This window comes from Leucoraja erinacea, chromosome 5 (assembly GCF_028641065.1).
Source record: "Leucoraja erinacea ecotype New England chromosome 5, Leri_hhj_1, whole genome shotgun sequence".
In the NCBI taxonomy this organism is placed as follows: Eukaryota; Metazoa; Chordata; class Chondrichthyes; order Rajiformes; family Rajidae; genus Leucoraja; species Leucoraja erinaceus.
Genome location: NC_073381.1, coordinates 30,334,624 through 30,347,008, shown reverse-complemented (window position 1 = coordinate 30,347,008; position 12,385 = coordinate 30,334,624). Strand labels below are relative to the sequence as shown.

At 41.4% G+C, this 12,385-nt stretch overlaps 1 protein-coding gene across 1 annotated transcript in view; it reads right to left on the bottom strand.

The window, feature by feature from the left end:
- Window positions 1–12,385, bottom strand: part of greb1 (growth regulating estrogen receptor binding 1) — a 207,486-nt gene that overhangs the window by 111,796 nt on the left and 83,305 nt on the right. Inside the window, exons 3-4 of the mRNA XM_055635321.1 lie at window positions 9,340–9,499; window positions 5,904–6,035 (exon numbers count right to left, since the gene is read on the bottom strand). Of these exons, the coding sequence (XP_055491296.1) occupies window positions 5,904–6,035; window positions 9,340–9,499 (292 nt within the window). The remainder of the gene's footprint in view (window positions 1–5,903; window positions 6,036–9,339; window positions 9,500–12,385) is intronic.

The window sequence follows — 12,385 nt, the reverse complement described above, 5'->3', positions numbered from 1 at the left end:
AAAGAAAGCTCCTGAATTTTCACATTTATAAATTGACTTATCTACTTGGTTCAAATACAATGCACTTGTTTGAAAATTCAAGTTAACCTTTGAGTAACCTATGAATCCAAAACTAAAGACTATAAAGGTAGTTTATATGCCTTCACTAAAACTGTGCACCTTCTATCCAGAAACAACCCAGCAATAAAAGGAACTTTATATTTTTCATCAGTTAAGTAAACCTAGTCACATTAAAGACGGAAACACAAGGGTCTGCAGATGCTGGGATCTTGAGCAAAAATAAACTGCTGGAGGAACCCAGCAGGTCAGACAGCATCTGTGGAGGAAAATGGACAGATGATGTTTCGGATCGGAACCTTGGCTCAGTCTCAGTGTTCTCCCTTCAACAATCTGAAGGTTCTTGTTTTATATCCTACAAATCAACAAGAATGCGGATGCTCCAATGCAATGTTGAGGGTCTGTTGCATTTTCTGTTTGGATAATGATCCAAAACTGCAGCTGTTTTCCCAGGTAGATGCAAAACTCACCAAGGCAATACTTTACAGAACAGCAGAGGATTTACGTCCAATTTCATTGTTAATACTTATCAATCAATGATACTGAAAAATAAGATTATCAGCTCTTTATCATATTATTTCATGAAGAGCTTGCTTTGTGCATGTTGGTTACTGTGTTTCTAACATTGTTACAGTGACTGCATTTCAAGTAGTGTGCTTCATTGGGGGTGTAGTGCTTTGGATGTCCTGGGGTTGAAAATTAGATGAACAAAAGTTTGCATTTTTCTCTTCATTGTATTCATTCTGTTCAGGTTCTTAACCTTTCCTGGCCCTGGACATGCAAACCAGTTTCTTTAGCTCTCACAACTCAGTCATACAACAGTCTGAAAGTGAAAAATTAAATTGATCATGTCTCTCTGGAATTGTTGGCCTTAAATGAAATATTTGAAATAGCATTAGATGCAGGTTTCTGGCCAAGCAGCCACTACCACTAGGAGCAAAAAAATAAACTTCTGGAAAAAAGTCGTGGGTCGAACAGCATCTGCGGGGTGTTTGGTAAGAGGGCCGAGGGAGGAATTGTTGATGTTTCGGCTTGAGACCCTACATAAGGACTGCGAGTGGAGAGGGAAGGTGGGAGGTATCAAGAGAAGGTGCAGGGGTCAGTAGATGAGGAATGGGGGAAGATGGGCAGATTGAACCAGGCGGGGGAGGGGTGGGGGGATTTGGGAGAAAGAGGCAGGTGGGAGAGAAGTGTATCTAGCAAAGTTTATATTATGGAAAGGAAAATAAGTAAAAGCAGGACATCAAATGCAAAACTATCCTCCAATGAAGGGAGAGGATAATTCAATGGCAATTATCTGCATAGATTAATCTCATATGCCTCAAATAGCTTGCTATTTGTAGATACAAACACTTTATAATGACATCCTTCAGACAGAATCTCTCATGGCACTGCCTGGCAATACTAAATATTCAAATCTCTAAAGCCTAGCAACTGGATCCTGATCAGTTGGGCAGGTGGACTGAGGAATGGTTACTGAAGTTTAAGATGGAGAAGTGCGAGGAGTTGCATTTTGGTAAGTCTAACCGGGCTAAGATTTACAGATTGAATGGCAGGGCTCTGGGGAGAGTTGTAGAGCAGAAGGATCTAGGAGTGCAGGTTCAAAGTTCCTTGAAAGTGGCATCACAGGTAGATAGGGGGGGTCAAGAAGGCTTTCAGCACATTGGCCATCATCAGTCTGAGTACTGAGTATAGAAGTTGGGAGGTTATGTTCCAGTTGTACAAGATATTGGTGAGGCTGAATTTAGAGTATTGTGTTCTGTTTTGGGCACCATGTTATAGGAAAGATGTTGTCAAGCTTGAAAGGGTGCAGAGAAGACTTATGAAGATATTGATAGGACTCAAAAGCCTGAACTGTGGGAAAGTTTATGGGGAGGCTAGGATTTTATCACTTGGAGCACAGGAGGGTGATGGGTTATCTGATATATGTGTATAAAATCATGAGAGGAATAGATCAGATAAATGCACTGTATTTTACCCAGAGTAGGGGAATCAAGAACCAGAGGACATCTGTTTAAGGTGAGGGGGCAAAGAGGAATCCGAGGGGTAACTTTTTTTTTTAAACACAAAGAGTGATGGGTGTATGGAACAAGCTGTCAGAGGAGGTAGTTGAGGCAGGTACTATCACAATCTTTAAAACACATTTGGACAGTTACATGGATAGGAAAGATTTAGAAGGATATAGGCCAAATGTAGGCATGTTGGGCTAGCGTAGATCGAGCCTGTTGGTCGGCATGGGCAAGTTGGACCGAATGGCCAGTTTCCACGCTGTCAGACTCTGTGACTCTAGTCATTTTACAGAAGTAAAACCTAGATTGCCACAGTAGTTTCTCAAATGGCAGAGCCTAAACCAGTGATGAATCAATTGTTTCTTTCACAAATACAATGACAGATCTCAGAAAAGTATTCTCAATTTTCCCTCATCAGTTAACGATTTGATCCCTAACAGAATTCACATACAAAACCATACATGCCCATATAATCGGGATCAATACTAACATGAAATATTTTAGGAACACAGTGAAGTTGTATAAATTAACACAGCAACTCAAAAACTTGGAACGGGTGCAGCATTCCTCCCGCAGAGCATGCAAAGGCAAACAATAAGATGGTAGGGAGCGAGAATCACAACTAACAAAAAAAAAAGCGCAGATGCCGTTCGAAATTAAATCAGAAAATAATATGTAATTAATTGATTTCACATGTATTGAACTAAAGGGAAAAAACGTGGTTAGCCTTATTCTATATATTTTTTGGTTTCCACCTGTTTACAACTACTTGCTTAATTCCCGACTAAGGTGCACAGAGATTAATTATACACACTCAGTGCCCTCCATAATGTTTGTGGGACAAAGACTCTTCATTTATTTATTTCCCTCTGTGCTCCAGAAAAAAAATCATATGTGGTTAAAATGCACATTGTCAGATTTCATTAAAGGCCATTTGTATACATTTTGGTTTCACCATGTAGAAATTACATCTGGGTTTATACATAGTCCCCCCCCATTTCACGGCACCCATAATGTTTGGGACACATGGCTTCACAGGCGTTTGTATTTGCTCAGGTGTGTTTAATTGCCTCCTTAATGCAGATATAAGAGAGCTCTCAGCATCTTGTCTTTCCTCCAGTCTTTCCATCACCTTTGGAATTTATTGCTGTTTACCAACATGAGGACCAAGTTGTGCCGATGAAAGTCAAAGATGCCATTATGAGACTGAGAAACACGAATAAAACTGTTAGAGACACCTTAGGCTTACCAAAATCTACTGTTTGGAACATCATTATGAAGAAAGAGAGCACTGGTAAGCTTACTAATCACAAAGGGACAATCAGGCTAAGGAATAACTCCACAGCCGATGACAGAAGAATTTGCTCTATAATAAAGAAAAACCCCCACACACCTGTCCGACAGATCAGAAACACTCTTCAGGAGTCAGGTGTGGATTTGTCAATGATCACTGTCCGCAGAAGACTTCATGAACAGAAATACAGAGGCTACACTTAGAGCTGCCAAGCTTTGTCAGAGCATTTCAGTATTCTAGTACCTGAAAATCAATATTTTGCTGAGGAAATCAGTATTTTTACGCGGTGCCATTTTGCTGAAAAAAAAGTTGTTTTTTATGTGCGGTCATACCCATGTAAGAGTACAAGAATGCATAACTTTGCTACCAATTGACATGTCTTCTACGCACCTTACTTGACAGTGCATTCATTGCCATCTCTTTGTATACTGCTGCTTGAACAACTGCTTCCTGCTTTTAGCACCAGATGATGATGTAGAATCAATTTTGGAAGCCTCCCTCTCCCTCCCCTCCCTCCTTCCTCTCTTTCCCTCCCTCTCCCTCCCACCCTCACTCACTCTCTCTCTCTCCCTCCATCTCTCTCTCTCTCTCTTCCTCCCCCTCCATCTCTCTCTTCCTCTTCCTCCCCCTCCCTCTTTCCCTCCCCTTTCCCTCCCACCCTCCTTCTCTCTTCCTCCCTCTCTCCTTTTTTTCGCCCTCTCTCTCTCTCTCTCTCTCGCTCTTATTCCCTCCCTCTCTCTCACTCCCTATCTTCTTCTCCCTCTCTCCCCTCCTTCTCCTCCCCTAACAGTCTGTGACCCCCAGCGCTGTGGCCATAGCGCTATGTGTAAAGCTGGGAGCTCCAGCTGGGAACGCTATTTTTTAGAACCCATTAGAACCCGGTAATTACAGCTCAATCCAGCGCTAAATGCAGCTCAGCTGTACCTGTCTCGCCGGGATAACCTACAGCCCTGCCTGGACTGACAGGACACCAGCCTGGAGTCATAGAGCTAGTGCTGCTTCTCCGCGCTGGCTGTAAACCTGGGTCATATTTCCCGTAAGTCCAGGCAGGGCTATAGGTTAACCTGGTGGGACAGGCAGAGTTGAGCTGGGTTTAGCGCTGCTTCTCTGCACTGGCTGTGGGCCTGGGGCACAGCTCCCGTCTGACTTCTGACGTCTCTGGCCACCCCTGGGCATGGGGGGGGGGGGGGGGGGGGGGCACTCGGGTGGGGCCAGGCTAGTGCAGTGGCGGTTCAGCAGCGAATGTAGCGCCGGTGACCCGGGATCGATCCTGGCTGCGGATGAGGCGCAGGTCTGTGTCCAGGGCTGCCGAGAGTGTTTTGGCACGTCTCCCTCCTCTGGCACGTCTCCCTCCAATCACTGCGCTCTATCCTCAGTCCCACTCCCCCTACCTCTGTCTCTGACTGACACCTCCCTCCTGCAATGATCACTTTCAATCATTATGTCCCGCCTTCATTGCCTGCTGACCGACGTCTCGTCCAATCGGCGCCCTCGATCAGCAGAGTTACCCCCAGTGTCTGGAAAGCGGAGATCGCGGAAAGCGGAGATTTCACCGGTTTTAAAATCCGGATTACAAAAAATGGGGGGGATCGTCCCCCACCTCTCAATACGAGGGAAGGAGGGGGGGGGGGAGGAGTGGGAACGTCACCCCGCTGACCCCCCCGGGATTTCCGCCCCTGATGGCAAGAGCAAAGTATGAAGGAGAAAAGGATCTGCCCCACTTCTAAAGCATACCGCCTCTTCTGTGAAACATGGTGGTCGTGGTGTTATGGCCTGGGCATGTTTGGCTACTGAAGGTACTGGCTCACTTATCTTTAATGATGATACAACTGCTGATGGTAGTAGCATAATAAATTCTGAAGTGTCTGAATTCTGCTCAAGTTCAAACAAATGCCTCAAATCTCATTGGCCGGCTGTTCATTCTACAGCAAGACAACGATCCCAAACATACTGCTAAAGCAACAAAAGAGTTTTTCAAAGCTAAAAAATGGTCAATTCTTCAGTGACCAAGTCAATTACCCGGTCGGAACCCAATTGAGCATGCCTTTTATATGCTGAAGAGAAAACTGAAGGGGACTAGCCCCCAAAACAAGCATAAGCTAAAGATGGCTGCAATACAGGCCTGGCAGAGCATCACCAGAGAAGATACCCAGCAACTGGTGATGTCCATAAATTGCAGACTTCAAGCAGTCATTGTATTCGAAGGATATGCAACAAAATACTAAACATGGCTACTTTCATTCACATGACATTGCTGTGTCTCAAACATTATGGTGCCCTGAAATGGGGGGTGGACTATGTATAAACACTGCTGTAATCTCTACATGGTGAAACCAAAATGTATAAATATGGCCTTTATTAAAATCTGACAATGTGCACTTTAACCACATGTGATTTTTTCTATTACAAATCTTAAATTGTGGAGTACAGAGGCAAATAAATATATGATGGGTCTTTGTCCCAAACATTATGGAGGGCACTGTACATTGTATGTTTAAGACTGGTCATTCTTAATGATTTAAACAAAAAGTTTATCATCCTACCATCAGTGGTACAACATCCTTCTGGGGCAGCCTTCATTTGATAATGCACGAGGGGACTGCTGGACTCTGAGCCATCATCTTCCTCCTCTTCCTCCTCTTCGTTGCTTGGTTTTTTGCAAGCTGCATTACTAACTACATGGAAGTTTAGGTTTAAACAATTGAAAGAGAGGTACATGAGAATATGGGAATAATAAAATTGGATTCCTGTAGGATTAGTGTTCAACATGGATTGGTAGACTAAATGGGCGGTATCCGTGCTCTTTATCTCTCGGAACATAATAGCTGGCTCATCCCAGAACTACACAGAGTATTTATTCTCTCAGAGGCAAGCCCAAGTTCTGAAGGTGGACAACAACTTTTAATTCTCCAATCTCAGAACCAGGGGTCACAGTCTTAGAATAACGGGGAGGCCATTTAAGACTGAGGTGCGAAAAAACGTTTTCACCCAGAGAGTTGTGAATTTGTGGAATTCCCTACCACAGAGGGCAGTGGAGGCCAAATCACTGGATGGATTTAAGAGAGAGTTAGATAGAGCTCTAGGGGCTAGTGGAGTCAAGGGATATGGGGAGAAGGCAGGCAAGGGTTATTGATTGGGGACAATTAGTCATGATCACAATGAAAGGTGGTGCTGGCTCGAAGGGCCGAATGGCCTCCTCCTGCACCTATTTTCTATGTTTCTATGTTCCTAATTGTATGTTGTCCATGTCAACTTACACTTTAAATGGCCAGAATATCTTAACAGCCCAGATCAGAGAAGCAATGGCAGCTCCACACTATTTCTCCATTATTCAAATGGTTCTGGTGATAAAGTAAAGACACTGTAAGGGCTGGAGACTTGTGGAAGGGTGCAGGTCCAGTTCCCCAGGCTGGCAGAGGGGGCTCTACACCTCAGCGTTATTGCCTATTCTGTTATGAAATGAACACGTTATTCAATCACGAATACTGCATTTAACCCAGATCAACATTAATAAACAAGATATGCTGATTTTTAAAATAAATTGCAGTTGCTGTAAATCTGAAGAATACATGCTTTGCATTTTAGGGCAGCATTCCATAGAGAGAAAAATAGTTAACCTCTCCTTAGAACACATGCCTTACCCGTTGAATATTTCGAAGAAATACTAGTCCATCAGTGTCTCTATGCAAGAGAACATGTCCAGCAACAGCATAAAGCGCTTCAGTGATTTTGCTGATAGAGGAAGACAGTTTGTAACTGGAAAAGTTACAGATTTTTCTAATGGTTTTTTGGTTACTAAAAATAAAGTCAAAGCAGTTTACTCCTAGGAAGAGGGAAATATTTGTGCAAATATTTTTTTAAACTGGAACATAATGAAATAATAAGTAGCATAGCAAATTGGGAATTTAAGGAATTTGATGATTTAATTTCTAACATGTATATGTGAATAATCTAAACGCTACTTTGCATCGTGCCATTGCTTTCTTCATCTGTAGGAATTATCCAACAATGGATCACAAAACCATGGCACCATAGAAATGTACAACACAGAAGGAAGCCGATTGCACTTTGTATCTGTGCTGCTTAACAAGGATTTCCAGCCTCATCTCATCCCCTGGCATTGAATATATAGCCCTGCAGACCAAGGCTTCTCAGGAACATACTAAACTATTTTTTTTCAAATAACATGTTGAGGGTTTCTGACCTACCAGCCTTTCAAGCACTGAGCTCCAAGTCCCTACCAATGTGATTAAAAATGTTTTTTTTCCCCACTCTCCTCTAATCCTTTGACCAATTATTATAGATCCATGCATTTTAGACTGCTCCAATGAGGGAAATACATTCTTCCCACATAGTAAATTCACGTCTCCCAACGACTCCTTACATAATGAACCCCACGCTTATCTACTCTCTCCTCAGTGCTGCAATTTTCCAGTCCCAGCAACATCACTCTCTGATACAATGGTGAATTTATGATAATATGGTGACCAGTTTGTCCACAGTCCTCAAGCTGCGATCCAACGTGGTTTAAGACAACCTCCATCCTCTTTGGTCCGAGTATTAATAAATGGCAAGATACTGAGTGGCGTGCAGGAACAAAAAGTTATTGGAATAAAAACCACAAATTCTTAAACACAGCAAACAGATCAATGTTAAGAAAAAGACACAAAGAACTGGAGTAACTCAGCAGATCAGGCAGATTCTCTGGAGAACACAGACAGGCGACGTTTTGGATTGGAACTCTTCTTCAGACCGATTGTTGTTGTTTAATCAAACCTATTGAATAGTTGTGCTATATTTAATGATCCAGGATGGTTACTCCAAGATCTTTTTGTTCCTTCAATACCCTGTCAATTATTGTACACTCCCATGCCTTTTTGCACCTCAAATATGGTAATTCACACTTTTCTGGATGTTCCATTTGTCAGTTGTCTATCCAATTGACCAGGACACCTATATTTCCCTACAGTCTAAAACTTTCCTCCAATCATTCAGCAACACAATCTACTTCATTATCAACTGCAAGATTATTTCAATATCTGACACTCAACAGGAGTGTCACTCTGGACCTTGCCTATCCTTGATGTAAGAAGGGTTCTGTTGCACCAAAGGCCAACTGAAAATTATGTCTGGGCTACATTGGCTTCTGCCAGTGAGTTGTGATATCTATTGGGCACCCAAAAGAAGTTCACCAATTCCATGTTGGGTCAGCTACATCCTGAGAGTGGCCCTAGGGAAAGGAGTGGGGCCCAGCAGGAGGAATATGAGTGATTGGGTGTAGGGAGTGGTTGGTTCTAGGACTACTGATGAGTCAAGAAGTGTACTCCTCTGGTTCCCCACTCCACTGGGAGTGAGGTTTTTTTAAACATTTTTTGGCAGCCCCTGCTGCCCCTTTAAGGATCACTGCTTGAGCCCCAAGCTGGTTAAACACTGGATCTATTCAGGGCAGCAGTATTTTGGACTGTCTGTCTCAAACAGATGTTACATCCTCTTTTGCCTGTGTAAAATTCTTCACAATGCTTTCAGGGCGGATCTTGAATACTCAGAGCATAGGCACACAAATATAGTTTGTGCATATTCCTGCCCTCTGACATTAGGCATATAAAATGCAGATCTCTCAGCTTTCAAGCCTGCAGAGAAGCAATCTTATAACCTTTGGCATGTGCAGTCTAACTGATAAATGTTAAAGAAAAATTCATCACTATTTCTGAGACTCATCTTTCCAGAAGTAATGATCAATTGCAATGTTAGATGAGTTGAACTGTAATGAAAACAAACTCTACTAAATGGATTAGTTAGTTTAGATAATGCACAGCTAAATATCATCTAACAATGTAGGAAAATGCAATACTGATTAAAGTTAACCATAGGCTTTCTTGAAAAAAGAAACATTTCTGCTTTTTTAAAAACATGCTTAAATGTGAGCAAGAAAACTAGTACAAAGTCAATCTTTTATTTTAAAAATAACTTTGTTCTTACCTTCAAAATTTGAGATTAATTGATGCTCAGCCTCGAGATATAACTGGGAAAACACAGGCCTCGGGACCAAGCTGTTTGAACGGAGGGAGGCTTCAATAGAATTGTGCAGAACTTCTTCAAAACGGGTTGTCTTCAGTTGCCCAGCATATGAATTTCCCATCTTTGTAAAAACACAAATGCCTCAAATTTCAGAATGGGGTGACTGCATGAAGACCTGAACACAGAGAATCAGTAAACTAGATTGAGCTGATCCAAGACAAATTATGTTCATCTTCTGAATTTTCTTCACACATGTTTAGTCAAGCAGCGCAATAGAGCAAAAGCACCCTGCTGGTAAATTACAGGAAACCCATTCTCAACAGCCCAGGGCAGAGGGACAGCAGAAAGTGACACCCTTTTTTTATGGAAGTTATCGACATCTAATGTTCCAGGTTAATGAGGCATGCAATAGTAAGTACATGCATTTAAAAAAGCAATAAACCCTGTCTACAAGACTGTCTAATTCTCCGATGTAAAAGACAGCAAGAACCATTCAAATATAAATACCTGTGAATGATAGGGTGCTTGTTTGTTTTGTTACATGAATTAGTCTAGACTAAGACTGCAAGGTTTACATTTACTGCTTCCACGACGAGTCATTTAATTTCAGACAAGCTATTTTGAATATAGAAGATGCCAATATGGAATCATTTCAGAAACAATAGAACAAACTGTTTTGTGGCTGCAATTCTTTAGAAAAGCCTAAAGATGCAACAGAAATTGGTGCATCAATTGTGGTAACTAATACCGATGGTACGGGCAGGTTTGACCAAATAAGACCATATTTCTCTATATCACATAATAGCTACAAAATAACAATTTTACTGAATGATACAATTCAATATTCCCACATTATACATCCCATTTCCATCATGGTGGGTGTATTAACTATTGCCGAAAACTATAACTCCAAAATTATTAGGAAGAGCTGCCATGCATTTCAACCAGTTTTATAATGTTCTCACAGAAATTAATTAAAAAAAAAAAAGATCATTTCTAATGGTTTGCATTAACATACAATGCTTTAAAAAAAATGGAATTCAGGCCCACAAAAAGAAATGCAGAATTTTAAACTTACTATGATGTTTTAACAGAAATCAAATAGGTAGAAATAATTAAATGTCTTTGGAAGAATGCAATCCAATAATTTAACATAGCCATATTGAAGGACAGAAATGAAAAGGGAAAGTCTTGAATTCTGTGCTCATTAATTGACCTAAATAAGAAATCTCAATTTCGAAAATGTTTTTTAGCTGTGTAATGTTAGCTTTAAGAGGCGAATTTGTTACAAACAAGAGACAAACTTGAGTTTGGGTACGATGGAACAGGCCCAGAAACTGAATCAAGGCTTCTATCCTGGCAACGGTGCAAAAGTCCCAGAAACACAGCAGCACAGGAGGACATTGGCAGCATTGTAACCTAAATTACTATGTGGATTGCCTACAATAGTGCCAACTTTTAATGGCATAGAATAGAAATAGAAAAAGTGGAAAAAAGTTAGTACAAGACAATGGAGGAAAATGGTTATGCTAATTTAAAATAAATTAAAAATAACCTAAAATAGACAAAAAAAACCATAAGAATGATCAGACACCAGAAAAGGGGCCACCGAGACCACGCCCACCATCCATCGCACGTTCAAATAAGTTCGATGTTCTCTCACTTTCTCACCCACAACACATGAGGCACGTTTTTTAACAGAGACAATTAACCATGTGCAAGGAAACAGGTGTACCCAGAGGAAAACCATGCAGTCACTATGAGATTATGCAAACTCCACACAGACAGCATCCAAGGGGGTTAGGATCAAATCCAGATCTCTGGAGCTGTGAGACACCAGCTCTATCAGCTGCGGCAAAGTGCACCCCCATGCATTTGTGAATTAACATGTATGGATACCTACACTTGTACCTTACTATTCCTCTCTTTCTATTGAGAGAGATAGTATTGAATACTATTGAATTAGAATAAGTCACGTGTGTACACACAGAATACGGAGGTAAACTGTCACTGTAATTACTGAAACTGTATTTACTCATTTGCTGTTAACTTGGTGCATCAAGTGAGCATGAAACCTCACTGTACTTTTGAGTTTGCAGGGAGTATACTTTCTACGTTGGGATACTGGTATATGTGAAGTAAACTGAAAAAGGAAAGTGGTCATGCAAGTAGATTTTAACAGATTGCTTGGATTCTACCTGAAAAAGGTAGAAATCTTCAGAGGGGAGGGGAGGGGGGGGGGAGAAATCGGAAGGCCCAAATGCCCATATATCCATGCATTAAATCATGTGCATTGACCAGAACTGGAGAGCTTTGTTTGGAATCAGTAATATGTATTTGCACTCTGTGGTAAGTGTAGTGGCCATTTGGCTTATTTTGTGTATCATTAATTATGGCATGGGTCTTTAAATTTTAGGCTTGCCCGTTATTATGTGGGTGGGATTTATGACGTATTCTGGGGCGTGTTTGGAGCTAGGTTTCTTGCGTATTAGCTTAGTTTTTAGTTTAGTTTGGGACTTGCATGAGAAAACATAGAAACATAGAAAATAGGAGCAGGAGGAGGCCATTCAGTCCTACGAGCCAGTATTGCCATTCATTGCGATCATGGCTGATCGTCCCTTATCAATAACCCGTGCCTGCCTTCTCCCCAGGAAGGCATGCCCTTTGACCATGTGACATTTAATGGAGACACAAGGAGTTTTCTAACCTTTAGAGCGATATGCTGGAGTTCGATGAAGATTAAAGTGTACGAGTCGGATTGTAAGGTTGGATGTACCTTATTGTTTTTCATCAACAATAAAGAATCTATTAATCAAAAGACTTTGTTATGAAGATTTGTCTGTGAAGAAGTTCTGAAGGTCTCACGGAGAGCTCACATACATATTACGGCATTCGCCTTAATCATGTAGTCTACTTGAATATTTATTACATGTCATTTGAACCTCAGTGAGGCTCAAACGAAACTTAGTTTCCACAGCCATACAAACAGAGACAATTCCTACAAGAC